The sequence below is a fragment of the Anopheles marshallii genome, chromosome 3, assembly GCF_943734725.1.
Source record: "Anopheles marshallii chromosome 3, idAnoMarsDA_429_01, whole genome shotgun sequence".
Classification (NCBI taxonomy): Eukaryota; Metazoa; Arthropoda; class Insecta; order Diptera; family Culicidae; genus Anopheles; species Anopheles marshallii.
In genome coordinates, this window is record NC_071327.1 from 51,752,959 (window position 1) to 51,772,546 (window position 19,588).

General features: G+C 47.3%; 2 protein-coding genes across 2 annotated transcripts in view; one reads left to right on the forward strand and one right to left on the reverse strand.

Annotated features, from left to right (window-relative positions):
* Positions 1-435: 435 nt before the first annotated feature.
* On the reverse strand, positions 436-9,625 carry LOC128715508 (protein disabled). Its single transcript, XM_053810414.1, has 8 exons — positions 9,583-9,625; positions 9,355-9,470; positions 8,042-8,140; positions 7,353-7,967; positions 6,894-7,274; positions 3,652-6,814; positions 3,434-3,571; positions 436-3,367 (listed from the first exon to the last, which is right to left on the reverse strand). The coding sequence occupies exons 1-8, from the start codon at positions 9,623-9,625 to the stop codon at positions 618-620; spliced, it is 7,305 nt and encodes a 2,434-aa protein (XP_053666389.1). The 3' UTR covers positions 436-617.
* A 4,639-nt stretch (positions 9,626-14,264) lies between these two features.
* LOC128714815 (LIM and SH3 domain protein Lasp) overlaps positions 14,265-19,588 on the forward strand; it is a 51,745-nt gene continuing 46,421 nt past the window's right edge. The window contains exon 1 of the mRNA XM_053809695.1: positions 14,265-14,333. Within this exon, the coding sequence (XP_053665670.1) occupies positions 14,265-14,333 (69 nt within the window). The remainder of the gene's footprint in view (positions 14,334-19,588) is intronic.

The following is a 19,588-nucleotide window of genomic DNA, read 5'->3' on the forward strand; positions in this document are numbered from 1 at the left end:
TCAGACGCTAGAACCACATGAGTGATCTGAGCCGAGTCAAATCGTAATATTGAATTATCTGAACACCCTTCAAAAGACTACGGCTTGGGTAGTCGAGGGTTCATATTCCGATATGAAGAATCGAAGGCAAATGAGAAGACTTCGGTCAGCTGTGGACAGCAGCCGTATGTTTCACAGGTGTATGTTCCATCGAGTCTATAACTTTAGGACAATTACCGCTTCGAACGCCCTCAATGTTGTTTTCGGTGCTTACTTTTACCCCGAATTGCTACATTGACATTGACGATTGGCTGTTGATGCCAATCTCAATCAGGATATGCTAAAGCTTACAATACACAACATAATGGACGTGCACATTACTAGGTGCTTACAAATCAAAACACAAACTAATCCACATTGACTGTACTGACGAATTATTTTCCCCCGAATATTTAAACAAACACCTGATACCGGTTGCAGTGCTTGATGCGCATGTAAAGCTTCCGTATGTCCTTAGCCAGTGAGTAGCGCTGATGTTCGTCCTGTTGGCAACAGTACTGATACTGCTGACGGGCACTCAAACTTCGGCTCAGCTGGCGACTGAGGAAGTTGCTCTCGATCATCAGGCTACCGAGTAATCAGATGTTATCGTCAAAATTTGCAAAGTTTTTGTCCCACCCGGTCGGACCGGTGCCGGTGGCACCTGCTCCGCTGCCCGCTCCGTGACCGACAGCGTCGGCACCACCATTACCACCGAACGGGTCTCCACGGCCACCACCGGAGGAGGAGAAGAAATCATCATCCTCAAACGGATCGTCGACCTTTTTGGCAAAAATGTTAATACTGTCCGATTTGCGTATGTTATCCTGGTTAAACAGCTGTTGCTGCTGCTGCTGTTGATGATGCCCTGCTTGACTAGAGGTTTTTAATATCTTTTTGTTACTACCATTATTGCTTGTCGCTGCTGGTGGAGCCGGACTGGTTGCGATGCTTGCCGAAGACCAACCTTGCTGTTGACCATGCTGCTGCCCATCTTCGGGATCCTGTTCCGCATCGGACCGTCCAGCAAAGTCGTCCTCGAACATGGTCGTTGCCTCTGCGTCAAACTTCGACACGGTGACATTTTCATTGAAGCGCAGCTTCGAACCACTGCTGGACTGCTCCCGATGGTGATGATGCCCGGATGAGGAAGATGCCGGTGGAGGTGTCGACGATGACGGAGCCTGCTGCAATGATTGTGAGTGTTGTGGATAATCACCCGTATCAGCGTAGCTGCCTCCGCCAGGATGATTCTTGTAGTGCTGCTGGCGATGGTATCCGCCTGGAGGTTCGTGTGCGTAATGGCCGCGTTCCTTATCATTGGAGAAATCGCTCGAAAAACGATACGACTTCTGCCCTTCACCTCTACCCCCGGCAATAGGTCCCCCCGTCCCGGCACCACCGATTGGCGGGGAGTTAAAATCACTTTCGAACCCATCCCCACCGGCAGGAGGCCCAGATGGATCAGCGAACTCATCAAACTCAAAGTCTAGCTGCCGACCAGCGGAACTCTGGGGCGCGTTGTGTGAATGTTGCTTTTGAATGTTGCCCTTCGGTGGAGTCACACTGCCATATCCTCCACCTTCCCCCCGGCCAGCTTCAAAGTACAGATCTCGACTATTGCTTTTCTTCATGCGCCTGAGGGCTTCCTCTTCGTACTCATAGCGTGCCATCTTTTTCGCTTCTTGTGCGATGAGCGCATCGTTCATGCTGCGTCCTTCCTGTCGCGGGGTGGATGATTTACCGTAGTATCCGGTTGATCCTGGCAGCGGTCCTCCCTGAGGCTGTCTACGGCCACCGTAGTACGCTGGACTATCGTCCAACGGCTCGTCCAGAATGTTCTTACCCCCCGGGACATCATCTTCATCATCCTCCTCCTCATCGTCGTCTACGCCTGCAACGACGCGGCCGCCTTCCGGTGCATCAAAGTCGAAATAATCCTCTTTGGAACGCACCGGATATCGCATCGTCGCGTAGTTCGAACGCATCTCCATGTCTTTCCGTTCGGCCCGCGTTCGACTCTTCTTGCGAAACCTTCGGTCCTTTTCACCGTCCGAACCGGGACCACCGACCGGTACCATTCCACGCCCGCTTCGTCCGCCTTCGTTGTACCGTCGCTGTTCCTGCTGCTCCGTTGCGCTCGAGGGCCTCTTCCACGGCATAGTAGCCGCTGAACTGACGCCACCCTTAGAAACCCCCCAAACGTCATCGTCTAGCATCATCATCATCTGCTGCTGCTGTTGTTGTTTGCTGCCACGTCCAATATTTTGACTAGAACGATGTAAACTGTTGCCTCCGACATCGCGCAGACCCGACCGTCCACCACCCATCGTCATACCACCCATTAGGTCACCCTCGGAATCCTGATCCAGGTCCTGATCTAGCCGGGCACTGCCAGCGTTGCGTAGGCCACGTCGCAGGGAGCGGCTTTTGTCCAGCGATAAGTATCGATCTCTTTCGCGATATTCCGCTCGACTGTCCAGACTACCATAGATATCGCCACTGCCGAAGCTGCGCTGACGTTCGCGACTGTCGTACGACTCATTGCTCTCGCGGTCAAAGCTCTTACGCTCGCGCTCGTAGAAATATTCTCGAGCTGCCCGCGAATCCCGGCTCGGCCGTTCGTACATGCCATCATCGTAATCTGGCCTTCTGCCTCCGTAACCACCATCGGCAGCATATGGATCGTAATCGTATCGACCACCACCACCACTGCCTCCGCGCGATGGTTCTCTTTCCCGATAGTACTTCCGCTTGTCGTAGCCCTTGTAATCCCGACGATCGTACGCTGGTGGTAAGCTTTTTGGTTCCCGCTTCTCGTACGGCGGTCCATACGTGCTGCGTTCATAAGCGTTCCGATCGAACGATCGCGATCCACGCTCACCACCCGGTGGGCCTCGCGTGTCTTCATCCTCCGTCGGTGAAGACCACGTTGGGCCGACGTGATGATCGTGATACCAGTGTTCATCCTCGAAATTGTCCCGGCTTCGCGAACCGACACCACTCTTCATGCGACGACGCTGTTGACCTCGCTGATCCTTCACGATCTCGTCCTCGTAGTCTTCATCGTTCGAATTGATACGCCGCGGCGGCATGCGCGGATGATGATAGCGTTCACCCGAGGTAGGATGGTGATGACGCATCGACGGATCACCCCCGGACGGATGCATCGAGGAGCGTTTGCGATAGTCCGGACCTTCCTCGTCCCAGGGACTAACGTCCCGTGACGATGACGAGGTGTGACCTTTTGACGGCCATCGACGTCCATATTCGCGCAGATCTGCCTTTGTCCATTCGTCTTTTGGGTCAGAGGAACAAGGTGACTCAGGTCCATTTTTATCGCCACTTCCTGCAATCAAAGAAAATAGAGCTTGTTAATATTTTTTTACAAGTAAATGGTAAACTGCATACATACTTCTTCCACCATCGCCACGTACAGGATCATGGCGCAAATCTTGTCTTTTGGAAGGGTGGTGTGACGATGGTTCTGGCTGATCAAAAACTGCCCACGATTCATTGGCATTGGTAGGAGTCATGCGAGACGGTTTACCATCTGTGAAATCATCCATAGCAAGAGAAAAGAATATTAGATGAGTAAATCTTGCCATGCACAAGCAAATATTAAACGCATACCTTCGTTGTTATCTCCTTCTGGTGACGACTCACCATCGCCATCGCTCATAGAACCGGACGAACGCTTATCGGTCGACGACGGACCGCGCGGGGCCGGTGTTGGTTTACTTCTAATACCTTCATCGCTTCTCCGAGACATTGGAGATGGTTTGAGGATGGGGCTCTTGGCCATTCCGGATGACTTAGAACCTAATGGTGGAATGGGTGATGTACTCATATCGCTTAAACCGCCGATCCCACGACCCGATTGTGCGTTATGTCCTAGGGAGAGAGTTTCGTACTGAACCATGGTGCTGCTGCCGCCGCTAGTTGGAGATTTATTTTTCGGTGCGATCATATCGTTCAGTAACGTGGTGGAAGTGGACATATTGGTGGGCCGGTAAGGTGAGGTCGAAGTGTGCTGCAACAGTGGACTTCCTTTCACCGTCAGTCCCGACTGTGCGTTGGTTCCAGTTGGAGCCGGTGAGAGTTGATCGTTGCTGTGCAGGGAAAGATTCGAAACCGCTTGCTGCATCAGTTCGTCGATTTCTAGATCTTCGCGTGGAGTTGTTGCGCTACGGAACGAACCTCCGTCACCGCCGTGCAAGTCTCCCTGGCCCTGTGACTGTTGCTGCAACTCATCCTCATTCATATCCGCATCGGAAATATTGATCTCTGGCGAGGTCGTTTCTTGCTGCTGTACCGCCGGTTCCATATCGTCAAAGTTGGCCTCGAACTTGGCATCATCGTCCAACTCACGGTCTTCGAACGAGGATGATTCCATTCGCGCCATCGGAGCCTGAGCGGGCTTTTCGAACAGATCTTCCACCAAAATAATGTCCCGCAATGCCGCATAGCGATCCTTTGCCTGGGAAATTACCTGCGTAATTTTTGTATCGATCTTTGTTAAAGGAGGTCCGGTAGTTAGGGGACTGGCGGAAGATCCTCCAAAGGAATGTGAGCCAAGCGTAGGTAATGGCGAGGAGCCCACCATTCCACCATCACTACCGATGAAGGCCGGCGAGAGACGACTCATTTCCGAGGCCACTTCCTTTTGCAAATCAAGCGAATCGGCAGGATCACTCTGTGTCGATCGTTGTTGCTCCTGGTCATGATCTGTTTGTCCCAATTCGCTTGTTGTTCCGTCTGGACCGATTTCTTGTTCAATTATTTCCCGGAACACTGCATACTTATCTATAACCGGTTTCGGCGAATGAGATGCATTGGTACCGGAAGAAGACGGATGTAGATTCATATTATCGAAGTTTGCCACAAACGTTCCCGAACCTGCTCTTCCGCTATCCCCCACCGTCGATCCACTGCGTGGCCGTTCCTCTTCGCCAAAATTGTCATCAAACTTGGCCACAAACATGGCATCGTTCACATCATCAAAGTTCACCTTAAATACGGGCGATTCACTGATACTTCCATCCAACCCGGCCGTATTGTCCTGGCTGATGCTGCTGCTCGTTGCCCAAGATGGTGCTGCTGAGGGCGGTGGCGGTGCGGCCGAGTATTTACTGTTTTCGATAAACTCAGACAGGTACGTGGTCAGCTCGACGAGGGTCATTGTGCTCAGCTTGGACACGGGGACGTTCAGCTTCGTGGCCAGCTCATCGATGCCGAGCGTTAGTAATTGACTGAGCGTAATGTCGGGTAGGAACGAAGCGGACGAGGACGTCGTTTGCTGATGGTGATCGAGTTCCTTCGAAAAATGTCCCACTCCACTGCCGGACGGTGATTTCGATGTCGGTGGAGGCGTTGGTTCGTCGAGATTGCGAGGATCTGTTTCCGATTGCTTTCTGGTGATGCGTGTCGTCTTCGATGCGTCCTTGCGTTGTGGCGGTGGCAGTAGCGTCGGTATGTCCACCTTCCCGATCGGTGCCAGATAGTCATCGTCATCGGTGCATTTTTTCTGAGGTCGTCCGGGACCAACAGTTTCGCCCGCTGTACGACCAACCTTGCGCGATGGTAGCGGCAACGGCGGAGCATCCGATCCGGGTCCACCACTCGATGGCGATCGATTGCTGTCGTATTTGGAACCAACGTAATCATATCGCTCTCTGGGCCCATGGACGGGTACTGTGCCGGACCCGGCACTGCTTCCAGTAGCATGAGATGATCTCAGTGACGGTCGGATGACAATGTCAGCAAATTGCTTCTTCGGAGGCAACGGTGGTGGTTCGATGTGCGAGCCAGAATCGGGACGGGGCGGTGGCTCCGGTGCCATTTCCGTTTCGCTCAGGGAATCACTTTCCTGTAGCCGGCGCATATTTATGCTGTTTGAGTCGCGTTTGGAGAACTTTTGTCCAAACAGGTTCGGTTTCATCTTTTTGGAACTGGAGCTTAGACTAGAGATCACGTCGACGGTATTCTGCTTGAATACACTGCTGGCTGCCGGTCTGTTGCGATGCGCGTTCGGTCCACCGGTTTGTGCCTGGGCAGCATTCGCTTCGGAAGTTTGTCGCTCAAGGCGCTTCTGGCTAATGTAGCTAGCCCACGATTCGGGCGGAAGGTTTACCTGTAGCGGCCCATTGTATACTGAAGCATCCTTATCCTCAGCGCAGGATTTGTTTGAAGTTTCCTCCGTATCGGATGGTCTCCTTCCTTCCTGCTGGGCACCACCTCCTCCCGCATTGCGTGGTGATGCGTTTCGAGAGAAGTGTACCTCGAACGGATCGAGCTGAAGTTTCGAAAAATCGTCATCCTCCATAAACGGATCAACCGAAGCTTTGGTTGAACCGCTTCCGACTAGTGACTCGATGAGTGGCATGTTATTGCTATTGCCACCGCCAGCAGATATTCCCACATCGCTTCCACTTGTTGTCGTTTCACCGCCGTTATTATTCTTCATCGATTGTGCCTCGTCAAAGCTGGCCTTAAACAGATCACCACTACCGCTGGCAAGGGTGGAAATGTTACTTGCATTTAACGTTGCTGACCCTCCAGCCAGGCTTTGCTGCAACATCTGCGAGGACGTTTGATCTTCCGGTGCAAAATTTGCATTGAACGTGCTTTCCTTTCCGGACAGATCTTTCAACACCTTCTTTGGTGGATTCTTGAGCTCTTGGAAGAAGTATTTTTTGTCGATGTATGGCTTTATTTTGCCCGTTCCCAGCGGGTCCAGATCGGTAAAAACATCCGTATACGATGAAGGCTGCGCTGCACCGCTCGACTGTGGAGTCTACAAATAAATACCATAAGCATGGAATAAGAACGTATCGTCAAAGAACGCAACTCATTAGTATAAATGTTCGACATACCTTTCCCGTCTCGTCAGAGTTCTTTGGTTCGTCTGAATAACGTGCTGGTTCCGGATCGAATCGTGACGTGTTTGGCGGCGAATTTAGCCAATCATCGTTCTGTACCGAGTTGCTATTAGTCAATGTGCTTCCACCGGCACCCTGCGATGGTGGTGGATTGTTATTGCTACGACTAGCAGTAGAAGAATGTGAATGTGAAGTCGCCGTTGCAGCATCACCACTAGAAGCGCTTGGTTGTGTTGGAATGGGTGGTGCTGGCATTGGAGGAGGTGTTGAGGATACTGCAGGACTCGATTCCATCGTTGGCAAGTTTTCAGTCGAACGGTGCGTTTGTTTCTGATGCCGTTTGCTCGACTCTGGTGGTGGTAGAAGATTGTAGGACTGGAAAGGAAGATCAACATCGAACATCGGATGATTCATATTGTTTTACTGCTCTCTTCTCAACAGAACATAACTCACCGGCGGAATATTGGCAAACGAATCGCCAAACGGATCATCGTCCAAAACACTTTTCCCCGGTCCCTCACTAGGCGTAATGCGTTCCATCTGCGTTATGCCTCGTTGAATACAGCTCAATTCTTGCTCGAGATCCACCAGATCGGCCACCGATTCGGGCGATTTTTCACTCTTCCCTGCGGTCATCTTAACACTACTGCTTGGGCCCACAATCGACGATCCACCCAGCGCTCCCACCAACGCACCCGTCTCACTAGAATGATTCTTTCCATAGCTCGAGCTACCGCTTCCCGCTCCTCCTCCTCCACCACCAGAACTGTCCAGTGTGGTGTTGCTCTTCGCTACCAAAGATGCGGACACGGCCTGATGTTCGTGGGCTGTGATTTTACTCTGAATGTGCTGCCGGGCCAGCTCAATCTCTTTCTTCTTCAGCTCGAACACGACCTGAAACAGGTCGCGCATTGCCAGCACCACCTGGCTGGCGGCTTTGTCGGTTTTGATGCCGAAAAACCGATGCCCACTATCGGGGGAACCAAAAATATAGCCAAATGCACGCGAATCCGTCATGTCCTGGGCGATAAACGATATTTTGTGCACGGGATGGTGATAGAGAGAATCCTACAAATAAACCAATGAATTTGAAGCGGAACAGATTAAACAATGGTCGATTCAGTGAAATGGAAAAGACTTACGCCAGTTTTTTCGTCTCTCAATCGTAAACCATCGATCGTGACGTGTATCGTGATGCGTTGCTTGTGTTCTCCTGCGGCGCGTATTGCCATTTTGAGGTCCTGCAAAACGTACAACAGAAAGCCGTTAAATGTCACCCTTTTACGCCGTGTGGCCTTCGGGGGCAAGACTAAAATAGTAAATAGTCCCAAAATTACCAGCACCGCATAAGTAAAGGTATCATGATGGGAATAAATAAAGTCTCTGCGAAACGCGATTTAATTCTATTGATTTTTTTATTGTGGCGTGATTGTTGCACATTGAATACACCTAAATCATTCGCATTCGACCGTTCCGCATGATCGGGTCGGCTGTACGCAAACATTACCACCCGCTAAGACCCGACAGCGTGTAAAACGGTATATGGTCATATTGTTAGACGCTCAACTACAATCGATTGACTGACCACAACTATGGGGCATGGTAAACCAATGCATTCGATATGCTTGGTACTACCACCATGTGGCAAAAATGACCTGAGGCCGCTGCTACAATGCGCGCTGTCACAATGCACAACACGTAAGCGTGTGTGTCTCGTCGGGAGAGGGAGTGTGCCCGGTGCAATCAACCGGCTCCAATCCGCAACCAACTTGTGCCGCATCGCGCTATGTCGCATCTGTTTTCGGTTGGAGGTGTTTGTTTTGTTGTTGTTGCTCCTTTGTAGCTATTCAATAAAACGCAACTCCAGATTACGGTAACAATCCTTTGCAACGGCCTGAACGCGCACACGGCGCTGTGTACACTCGGCTTTATGATTTATATGTTTTGCCATCGTAAATTTGCCAATAAAAACTCCACACACGCAACACACATACATACACGTTGGGAAAGGGTGTTTCGGGAGATTCCTCTTCGCGCCCAGTTGCTGGATAATGCCAGTCTGGATGGGTGGGGAAATCGAGAGGGTAAGATAATGCGCGTCCGGCGCAGGGTTTGAATTGGAGCCAATTCAGCTGTGTTGTGTAGTCTGTTTCCACATTCGGCATCGGATTTTATCTCATCATTCGCCGCTTGCTTGACAAGAGCTCTCTGTGCCGGACCATTTACACCAAGATGATGCAGGGGTTGTTAAGAATGAAGCGCATTCTGGGTCTACGGTTTGGCGAGCGGTAAACGGTAGGTGTGCTGTGCTAAAAATAGCACACCGGACCGATGATGAGGGAGCGCCCTTTATTCTTTCGCGGTCCGTTTTTTTTAACAGATTGGCTTCTTGTTTTTCGTGCCATATGGGAATTCCCCTTTTTTCACATTCTTCTACCACCACTGTTTGTCATACCTGCAGTGCCTCCTGGCACATCCGGTCTCCTCGGGCTTCGCCGACCTCTAGGATGCCGATGAGTTTGGCCTTGAAGCTTACACCATCGCCGAAGAACCGCCCGGGTTCGTTTCGATCTGGAAAGGAGAAGAATGAACAACGATTGTGTGAAAATCGATACATAGTGCACTTTTTATCCGCTTCGCTGTTATTTTCATCGTATAAAATTCGTAATTACTAAACTCTTACGTCGCATAAGCCCACGATCGGATGTGCGCGTTGCGTTTCTCATGTTGCTTTTCGAGTGTTTTTTACGATACTAAGTAACCGACCGTCTATCGCAGCTTGAACACCAACGGGAGTAGGTGACGAACAGGGATGTTAAAAACCCGGGTCGATGGGAATGACCATCTTCAGGGCCACAAAATACGCACATACACTGCAACGGGGTGTACAACCATCAGGTTTGCTTACGGAACCAATGACACACAACAAATTGCGCACGTTGTGATCGGTAGCTCACACACTGGTACAAAATCGTGAATGAAAAACAAACACGACCCCACGCTGCAGAATGTGCAGTTGCAGTCTGGAAAGCCAATTCACACCGACACCGACTGTACAAGCGGCAATTATCACCGTAACGGAATGGATGCAGCAGAATTTTAAACTAGCGATCTGCAGCTATCGCCGCTATCTCGGTAGGTCTCGTGATGGATAAAATAAATCCTATCAGTCGTTGCCTCGGCGATACGTATAGCGGCGCACTACCGAAGAACGAGGGCTTATTCACGGACGGCGACGGTACACACAGTACATTGATTGTGGATGCTCGCTGATTACTCATTGCCCGCATCATGACTTCATGTTTTGCCGTAAGATTGTTGACGTTGAATAGGAAACAAATTAGCTTAAAATTGCACACCACGCAGAGTAGGGATGCATAATTCACAAGGAAATAAAAATAATTTCTTAAGCTATGGGCAATTGTAGTTCGCACTGTTTGTTTACAAACGACAACGACTGACAGTATTGCGAAGGGGATTCGAACTTCTATGCGTAGATCGATTTTCGATGAAATATATCTGTGCCAAGAAAATCTACATCATGCGATACATTATCAAGCAAATTTGAAATTTAAATTGTTGGAGATTAAATCCTTTTCTTATCTATACTCCACTAAACCTATAGTAAACGAATCGTTATTTAGTTGTTCAAGTAGTCATATTTTGAAAAATGTCTTCTCCATCTAGAGATATTTATCATTAATGAGCGAAACGGATTTTTTGCGTACTCGCTTTTTCCGTTAAGATTTACGCCGTAAGCTATGCAATCTGATGCTCAGACTGTACACCACTGATTTCAATTGCAGAGCAGAATTGCAGAATTTATTTATTTTTCATACAATATGCATTACATTTTTACCATTCCGTTCGTGCTATTGACCATCCGTGCAATAATAAATTTCGCATTGTATAAACATTGATTTTTTTACTAAATCAATCGAAAACCAATCGCTTAAATCAACAATCAATTACAATAATACTTACATTTTAAAGGACTGGTCTTCTTACGAATCGTCTGCATTTTCCTATATTTTTGGTAGACTAAGTTGTTGGGATCAATTATGAATGATTTCTATTGGGCCATGGTTGCGATGAAAAATGCGTACTGCGTATTCCTTGTAATTCGTCACACGGTTATGCTACTACACACCATCCTCACTACAGGCGGAAACAGTAACAAACGCGAACGGCTGCGGCACATGGCACGGGGCGTAAGAAGCGGCAAACGTTGCGCGAAGGTAGCGATGACTTAATCTCCTGCTGTTGATGCCTTGCCAGGATGCTGCCACTTGAGATATCAACTCTACGGGGACGGAGCACTACGATAAGAAAATAGCCACACTACTGAAACAAACTTAGGCACACCACGGTGAGAATCGGTCACATGTGACCAGTCCGGTAGTAGCAGTATCGATTGATAACACTCGATTGAATTGAATGCGGACAAAAAAGGTGTGCGAAAGTATTGCACACAATCACCCACACACACACTCTTTAGAGACCACCAGCTTTTTAGGCCATTGGGAAAAGTTATCCTATTCCTTTGCAGCAGTTGGTTATGCAAAATGGCAACTACAGCAGACAGCAGACGGTTTATTTCGCACACCACGTTGCTATGCCACAGAGCGATGCGGTTTTACAAACGTAGAAACACGCAGTACACTAAGAACTGTTTCCGTGCTAATAACAAAAAAAAAACCCTCCACAGAAAACGCAACTTCTTCTCAGCAGGCCGAATTCGTTCTTCTCAGTAAACACTTTTCTTGCTCACGAATGGATCGTCGATGGATGATAACGACAGACACACGAAAAGATGGTGTAACGTTAAACGATACTGGTTGCCGGTTCCGTGGTCGGTGTATCGATTTTTCCAACCCCTCGGGCAAACGGGACTGGAAAAGCACACCACTGCGTGCGCGCGTGTGTGTATCCCTGCTAGGGTAAGGGAGTGCTGCTAAAGGAAAATGTAGTTTAGCAGACTACGCGACGATTAGCTAAACGCATTCAAACTGGTAGCCCAAAAATCAATCGAGCACACTTGGGAGGTTTTACGGTACTTCATCACCTTTCACCATTGGATTATGTGAACCTTGCCTTTAGCACGCTTTCTATCCATTATTTCTCCGAAGGAACTTCACTTTTCTTCACTTCTTCAAGGATGATGAAAGGTGCCACTTTCTGGGAACTTTGATGGGTTTTGTAGGTTACAATTTTCCAGCTTTTCCGATACGCCTCGCTTTATACTTCATCATATCTCCATTCTATTGGATTAGCACTACCCTTTTCGTACTTTATTTACCCAACCTGTGCTATATGCCAGCCAATTTTCCCCGTCTAAACACACCCGACACGAGACGACACCGTCCGGTTTGCTGCCATTTTTCGTTGAAAATTTTCCCACAAGAAAATCGGGTCGGGTCTGTTTGTGTGCGATGCGCGTAGGATTCGCCGTATCACTGACCGCGACGGCTGACGGTTGTATGCGTGTGTTCGTGTACGTCCCATCCTATCCTTGCCCGGTGTGTTGGTGTCGAGTTGGTAAGGATACGCAGGTGCATTTTCCTCGTTGACAAGTGCTAGGCTGGGGTGAAACACGCGAAAAACGTTGCGTACATTGAATGAAATTTTATTGCTGTGATTTTATTAGAAAATGTACAGTGTTTTCTGTGAGGAGAAAGTTCTTTTGTCGTAGTTTAAAGTTATTATAAGATTTGGTAAACGAATACACAAAGCATCAAATTCGAATTGTAAAGGATATCTGTAAATGTCGTGAGTCACCCTGTGATTTTCAAAATAATTCGTTATAGAATCATTGTTATCGTACATATTGTGTTGGTTAGAAAAAAAACTGTTTGATCTGTAAAACCGATAGGCTGAGCAACTTTGTCCACAGCAGATATATTTTCAAACTGTACAAATAAAGAGCAAAAGTTGAATCCACAAAACGGATCGCTTAGCGTTATTTTACTGACTTTAGTCAATAAAAAAATACTCGATAAAAAACCAAATCCCAACCGGACTAATCCCCCGTAGCAAGAACCGGCTACGTGGTAACATTAAGTCTAGTAAGCCAGAAATGGCAGGCATGACCTAGAAGGTCGATACAATTTTGATTAATGTTACTCAAACCGTTAAGAATTGGTAGTTTCTTATCGATGGTCATTTCTCCGCAATGGTTTCCATAGCGATTCATAGTGAGATTCAGCATTGAATTTCGTCTTTCATGATTAACACAGTGAGCCACAGTGAGATAAATGCGTGAGATGAAGTAAGCTATTCATCTAAATATTTTTTCCTCTTCAAAAAAATATTATTAAAAATATATTGTATTGTTGTTTATAAATTACAATAAAGATTCTGTTTTAATGTCTGTTGAATTTTCACGTAAAACATTCGAAACAACAAAAAAGTGCGAAATCTTTAAATCATCACGAAATGGGAAGCAAACTCAACATTCGCGCGAGATAGTATTGGTGTCGCCGACGCACCGCAACTGCATGCAACCAAACATCAACGGGAGTGCGAGAGAGCACCCCATGCATTTTTCACGCAGCCAGAGCGAGAGAGCACCACTGACCCACAAAGTCTTCCATCCCATTCGTGCTCGTTGCGAGAACGATGTCGCTCTCCTTATGCCAGGTGAATGGAAAAAAAGCCGCAATCGGTTTTGCTCAGTTTGTTCATCTCTCGCAAACCGAACGGACGTGTGCCGTGTACCGTGTGCGTGCCCGCGTCGAATTGTTTTGTTTTAAATTCTAACAGTGAAGTTATGTTAGCATTCAAGAAAGCGAACGAATACAATTAGCGAACCTTGCCAAAATCGAGCGAACCCATCGGCGACAGCGAGTTTTTGTAGAAAAAAACGTCCGCTTGGCCACGCTGGTGTTCACGCCTGATCGTTGCCGTTGTGTTGTTGCCCGCTTGGAAACGTTTCTGGTCAAGAATTCCTGGAAGGTGTGTGCTGTGTTGCTCAGTGTGCGTGTGACCGTGTGTGTGCGTGCTGTCGTGCGTATGCGCTTGTGTGAAGCGCGTAAAAGTCTGATCTGATCGTACACGGTTGAGCAAAAAAAGAAAAGAAAAAAATAGTGTACACCCAGCACAGCTGGAAAAGGTGGAAAAAAGTCCAATCCAATCGGGTGAAAGTTCCCGAAGATCGATTCCCCACAATTTGGGCTCGTGGCGTGTGAGTGTGTGTGTGTGTGCATTTATAACGCTGTGTGTGCGTGCATGGTGCGGTTGATTTTTGTATGAAATAAAAATTGACCTGTGCCCCATCGAGCCAATCGTAGCAACCATCGAAAGCAGCGTTGATCCCATTTCGAAGCAAAGAATTGCCGTGTCGAAGGTGCCGATTCCGACCCAAAAATGAATAAATCCTGTGCCCGCTGCCAGAAGGTGGTTTATCCGATCGAGGAGCTGAAATGTTTGGATAAGGTAAGATTACTAGGCGCATTAGTGAAGATGCTGCCCGCTCCCTCTACACGCGGTCATTTGGTCATCATCTTTGTTTTTTTGCGAGATCATTTTCTGCACAAAAGGGCAATCATGGTGGTGGTGTTTATTTCGGTGTTTGTACGTGTATGCGTTCGCGATCATCTTCGATCGGGATGGAGCGAGGGCGTTTGTAGTGGTGTGCGTGAGAACAGACACTGATGCTCGCACACCTTCATAAAGCCAACAGCCTAAAAAATCGTGGCTTTTTAAATAGTACACAGCAGCCGCACGGCTTGGAATGCTCGAGCCCAACAATTGTCAAATACGCAGAGGTTGACGGGAATGGGAGGGAGCTACGGGGTATCATTAATCCGGAAATGGTTGGATTATTTTTTTTTGTATTTTTTCCTCATTTTTTTTTTATTTCTCTTCAATGTCCCCTCGCTGTTGAAGAAACATCTTTTGCAAAGTGCAACCTTTGTCGCGATTGATTTCAATGCACCAATCGACGGGAAGCGCCTACTGTGTGTCTGTATCTGTTTTGCGGTGATTTTCATATTTAATCACACTGTTCTGTGTCATCATGACGTCATCAGCTGATGACAGTGCGCGCAAACACACTTCGGAGAATGATCGCGCTGTTATTTGCCGTGTGTGTATTTATCTGTTTAACAATGCGAGCCTCGCAAACAAAAAAAAAGCAACAAACTGTGCAAATCCGGCAATGAAAAGGTACAAACCATATTTCCACCGAAAGATGCCATCTTTTGGTCGATCAGAAAAGCGATTGATAGTGCAAAATTCCTACGCGTGTGCTCTACATTAACATTGGGTATTTCCGCACAGGTAATGTGATACAGGCAGTCATGGTACATACTGATAAGCGACGTGTGTGCCACAGAGAGTGTCTCGTGTTACGCGTCGAGCCCAACAATACACTTCGCCCCTGCTTATCAGTCCCAAGTCCTGTCTTGACTCGGCGGACACAATCTTCCGTCACATGACGACGACGAAATTAAATCATGCGCAAAGTAAAATAAGCAAAAAGACGATGAGTTTTCGCTTGCGTGTCTCTTGCGTGTTTGTGTGTGTTTATGTTGCAGTGGTGATAAGATAAGAAAAAAAAACCCGATACGCGGTTTAGCAATTACTGGCAACTTCAGTAGAGCAAGTAGCATCCGGGGAGTTTGGTTTCGAATTTGCATTCGGTTTTTAATGTGATTTTTTTTCCTTTTTAAAAATCCGCCAATCCATCACCCACCACCCCCCCACCCCCAAAGGGTGATTCACACTATGGAAAACGGGGTAAAGTACACAACTCTAGTTTACTTTTTATTCATTTCATCTTACTATTTGTCGATTTTCGGTGTGAAATAAGCCCCGGGGCCGGGTTTGTTTTTGTTGATGCGGCATTGTTTGTTGACTGCGACCTTCACATACACACACACACACACACACACACACACACACACACACACACACACATACGACGAAGTGGTCTGGATCATTGGGGGTGTAATGTTGAATGTTTGGCGTTTGTTTGCAAAATTATGCTTACTCGATGCTTGCGAAAAATAAATCACCCTTCCCAGACCCCACTCCATTTGCAAACGGTTGCGCCATTCGAAAAAGAAAGAAAACCGCTAGTTGATGCAGTTTTTTTCCGATCACTTCATGCAATTCACGTGAACCACCAGGAATGTCGGGGATGCCGACACCTTGAGAGCCTTTGGCGGTGCGTTTGTTTGTTTAGCTATTTTTTTTTTGTATAGTTCAACGTTTAAAACCGCTTGTGTGGAGGTCACACTCCCCTTCCCCTGGGGGTTCTCATGCCAGCCCCACTGACGGGTGGATGCCAATCGTATGCTTATTAACGGTGGCATACTGTTTTAGCACCCCCGGTTTCAGCATGGGTTAGCAGCCTTTTTTTTGCGTAATAAAACAATTATGAAAACATGTGTTTTCCAACCCCGTGGGAAGGTGGGCGGGTGTGTAACTGCAAAAGACGAGAAGGGTGGGGGTTGGGTTGCCAATGCAACTGTACTGAGAGCAGTTCATCCGGTGCGAAACGGGCAATAAGAACTAATGCGCCTGCAGGGTTATTTATCATTTGCAAGGAAGGTGAAAGAAAGAGAAGAGAGAGAAAGATAAAGAGAGGGAAAGAGAATGAGAGATGCAAGTGGAAAGGGAAGGAAATTGAATTTCCCATGCAGCAACTAGCCGTTTTTAGCCAGTAACTAGGTTAGATTGGCATGTTGTGGCAAATGCAAATGTAAATGCTGCAAACAGTTTACTAAGGTGCTACATTTTCATTAGCCATTGCTGAGAAATCATTATTTTGAATCATTTATACATGAATTTGTTTCAGTTGATGCAAATTTAAGCATACCCTTTTATGCCCCTTTTAGTAATATATTTTCTTTGGACGCTTGTCCTTGTAAGTAAAAGCCGGAAGTGTCTGTCCAGCCCCAAATGCGATCAGGAATATCCCGCTGAACGTTACAAAACCAAATGTTTCTTTTTTGCTTAAGGGGGTGGTATGCTATGGATGCCTAAAAGCAGGAGAATTCACACGTTTAGTAAAAGATAATTTTAAATCTACGACACAAATCGAATGCATGTGTCTATTTACCATTGTTCAAGCCATAAAAAATGGGGAATTCCTCTGCATCAGATTCAACTTAACACAATCCCTCTGCTGACCACCTGCCAATTGGTGGACATTAAGGAAGCCGCATCATATGAGATAGAACAAAATCAATATTAATTCTTCGAAAAATACAAAGTTGAAAATACTTCAGAGTTCCAGATGAGAAAAATAAAAGTAAAAGTATGCTTTGGAATTAAATAAATGAGAATAAGGCGATGAAAGACAACAATTGCGTTGAAATAAAAAATCCTAACCACGTAAAAATCAGATGCACCGTTTTTCCGTTTTGATGATCAGCTTTGAAAGCATGTTTGAAATTTTGAGTCCTCTTTCGGAACGTTGTGGACCAAAATGTCTCAAGAACTTCGAGTAAACTACAACACAATCCATGCAGTGTACTACCCCCTTAAACTCATCGCCCGGATATGTGGTTTGCTTGCTGAGCACCGTCTGTTCTACGATCCCCTAAGACATTGTACGGAGAAAAGAACCAAACTTCCACCATTCATTTAATGCATCCAAACGGAACGACGTCGATGATGGTCAGGGTCACAAGAAAAACGTGGGATGTGATGGAGGGAGGTAGGAGGAGAGATCCTGTAAAATAAATCTGTGCGCAACCCGATGGAAAGCGAAACAGAGTGTTGCCTTTGTTTTGCTTTTCTACCCAGTGCTTATTTTCCCACTTTATTTTACGCAGCTGGTGTCTTGCCGCGGTCTGCAGTCGGATCTGACAGGTTTGGTGTATGCCCAGGGCATCTGTGTGCGTGTGTGCTCAAGCCGAATTGCTGCCACTTTTACGGTGCACCACTCTGCCCAATTCGCGGACCAACGGGACGCCGAGAACAGATGAGGCCACTGTCCAACATCGGTCGGAAAACCGAAGGCTAAACTCTATTTTAAACAATTTCAAGCTTCGTTTATTAGATGATAAGCTGTTTGCCAATGTTTAGCCTAATTGCGATCGCGCACACTACATTTTCGTTGGGAGATAATGTGCCAAACAAACCCGTGGCTGGCTCGCTTGTGAGATCATCAGCATGGATCGTGTTTGGAAGACATTTGAACAGCTTACAGGAAAAGTAAAATAGAAAGTCGATGTGTCGCCTGGCAGAATGGAAGACTTTGTTTGTTAACTAAAGAACCTTCCTGACATGTTTCGGTGTGTTGCCGTATGTGCGGCAGGAAATGTGCTTCCTTCTCAAGCATCACCGGACATGTTGCGCCCTGGACCCAAACCGAGGTTTGAAGTGGCTTGACATTTGATCGTGCGTGTCTGTTGCGCCTGCTGAGAGAAGCAAAGATGATGTATCTTTGTTTTTAACGGGAATAGCCTAGGCAAGTGAGTTGTTGCAAAGAAAAACACAGCTTTAGCGTGGTTCTGATTATTTATAGGCATGCAGCCGACCTAATGCACTTAACCATTGAATGCACGTACACGCGTGAGCTGCACTGCATTTGCACACAGCCCCAAACAGGCAGAGTGTGTTGCATCTTCCGGATATACATGAACGCACCGAAACGCAAATAAAGGGACGCCTTGATAGGGTCTCGATTTATGCTGGAGGTAGCGGGGCTGGCATTGCATTAACTTAATCTTCCAGCGCAGTGGGCGATTGTGTGCCTAAGAACCACGCTCGCAACATCCGATCTCTGTGAGTGAGTGCAACAATATGCAACATGAATCATAATCATTTACAGTTTTTATTGTAAGCATCCAAAAGGGGAACCCGCTCTACCCGGGACACGTGTCCGGTGCGTGGTGGTCTAGAATTAGCCAAGCAAATTAATTTTATTTCTGCGAACTTCAAGTTGACTCATACCGTGTGCTTGTGGCTGAAATAATAACGATGCATGATTCAGCCTGCAATATGTAGCGTTTATTTAGGGTTAGGGCTTCGCCGATCTACGGATTTGGTAACGAATTTAATACTTCCCAGCGAGAGACAAATTTGGCTTTATTGCCACTCAAATGGAGAACTTCCTTTTCTGTGTGTGTGCGTGCACGCTGATGAGAGGAGGATCAAGATTCTTACGTGATGCTACATGCGAATTTGTTGCGCCCGAACCCCCTAGCTTGGAATTCAGTGGACCGATACATAGACGAGTCATTGTTCGAGTCCAATAAAGTACAATCAACTATGTTGGAAGCTGAATGGAAGGGAGATGAGCAATTTTCATCAATTGTCCTACCACAAACGTTGGTGCAGTCTCGGGACGACCGCCTGCAAACTGCCCTGACAGAATGTGCGCTAAAGTCTATTCATGGGCGCGTTTGTCTTCGTAAAATTAGCAACCTTTGCAATAACAAATGTGATCCTAATTTTCGGAACTCTGTACTGTTTCGGCAAATGGGGTCGTTCCAGATGTTTAGACCGTGGCCGACTAGCGTTAGAAGGTGCAGCAATCTCCCTGCTGGGAGATGATCGAAACCATACAAGGTGTGGTCGTCGATAGGTAATGATTCTTGGCAATTTAGAGCGAAACAGATGTGCCAAAAGCACAATCCCACCCATGGCAACCGTCGCGGTGGGTTTCGAGAAGTGAATGAGCAAATAGTTTCGCTACTTCTTTGGAACGCTACCGATGATCTCAAGCACTATTT

Excerpts from the sequence above, each read along its gene's own strand:
- LOC128715508 (XM_053810414.1), bottom strand. The coding sequence starts at position 9,625 with ATGAGAAACGCAACGCGCACATCCGATCGTGGGCTTATGCGAC. Across the intron at positions 7,275-7,352 it reads CGTTTGCCAATATTCCGCCG|TCCTACAATCTTCTACCACC; the intron begins GTGAGTTATGTT and ends CTTCCTTTCCAG. Across the intron at positions 3,368-3,433 it reads ACGTGGCGATGGTGGAAGAA|GAAGTGGCGATAAAAATGGA; the intron begins GTATGTATGCAG and ends CTTTGATTGCAG.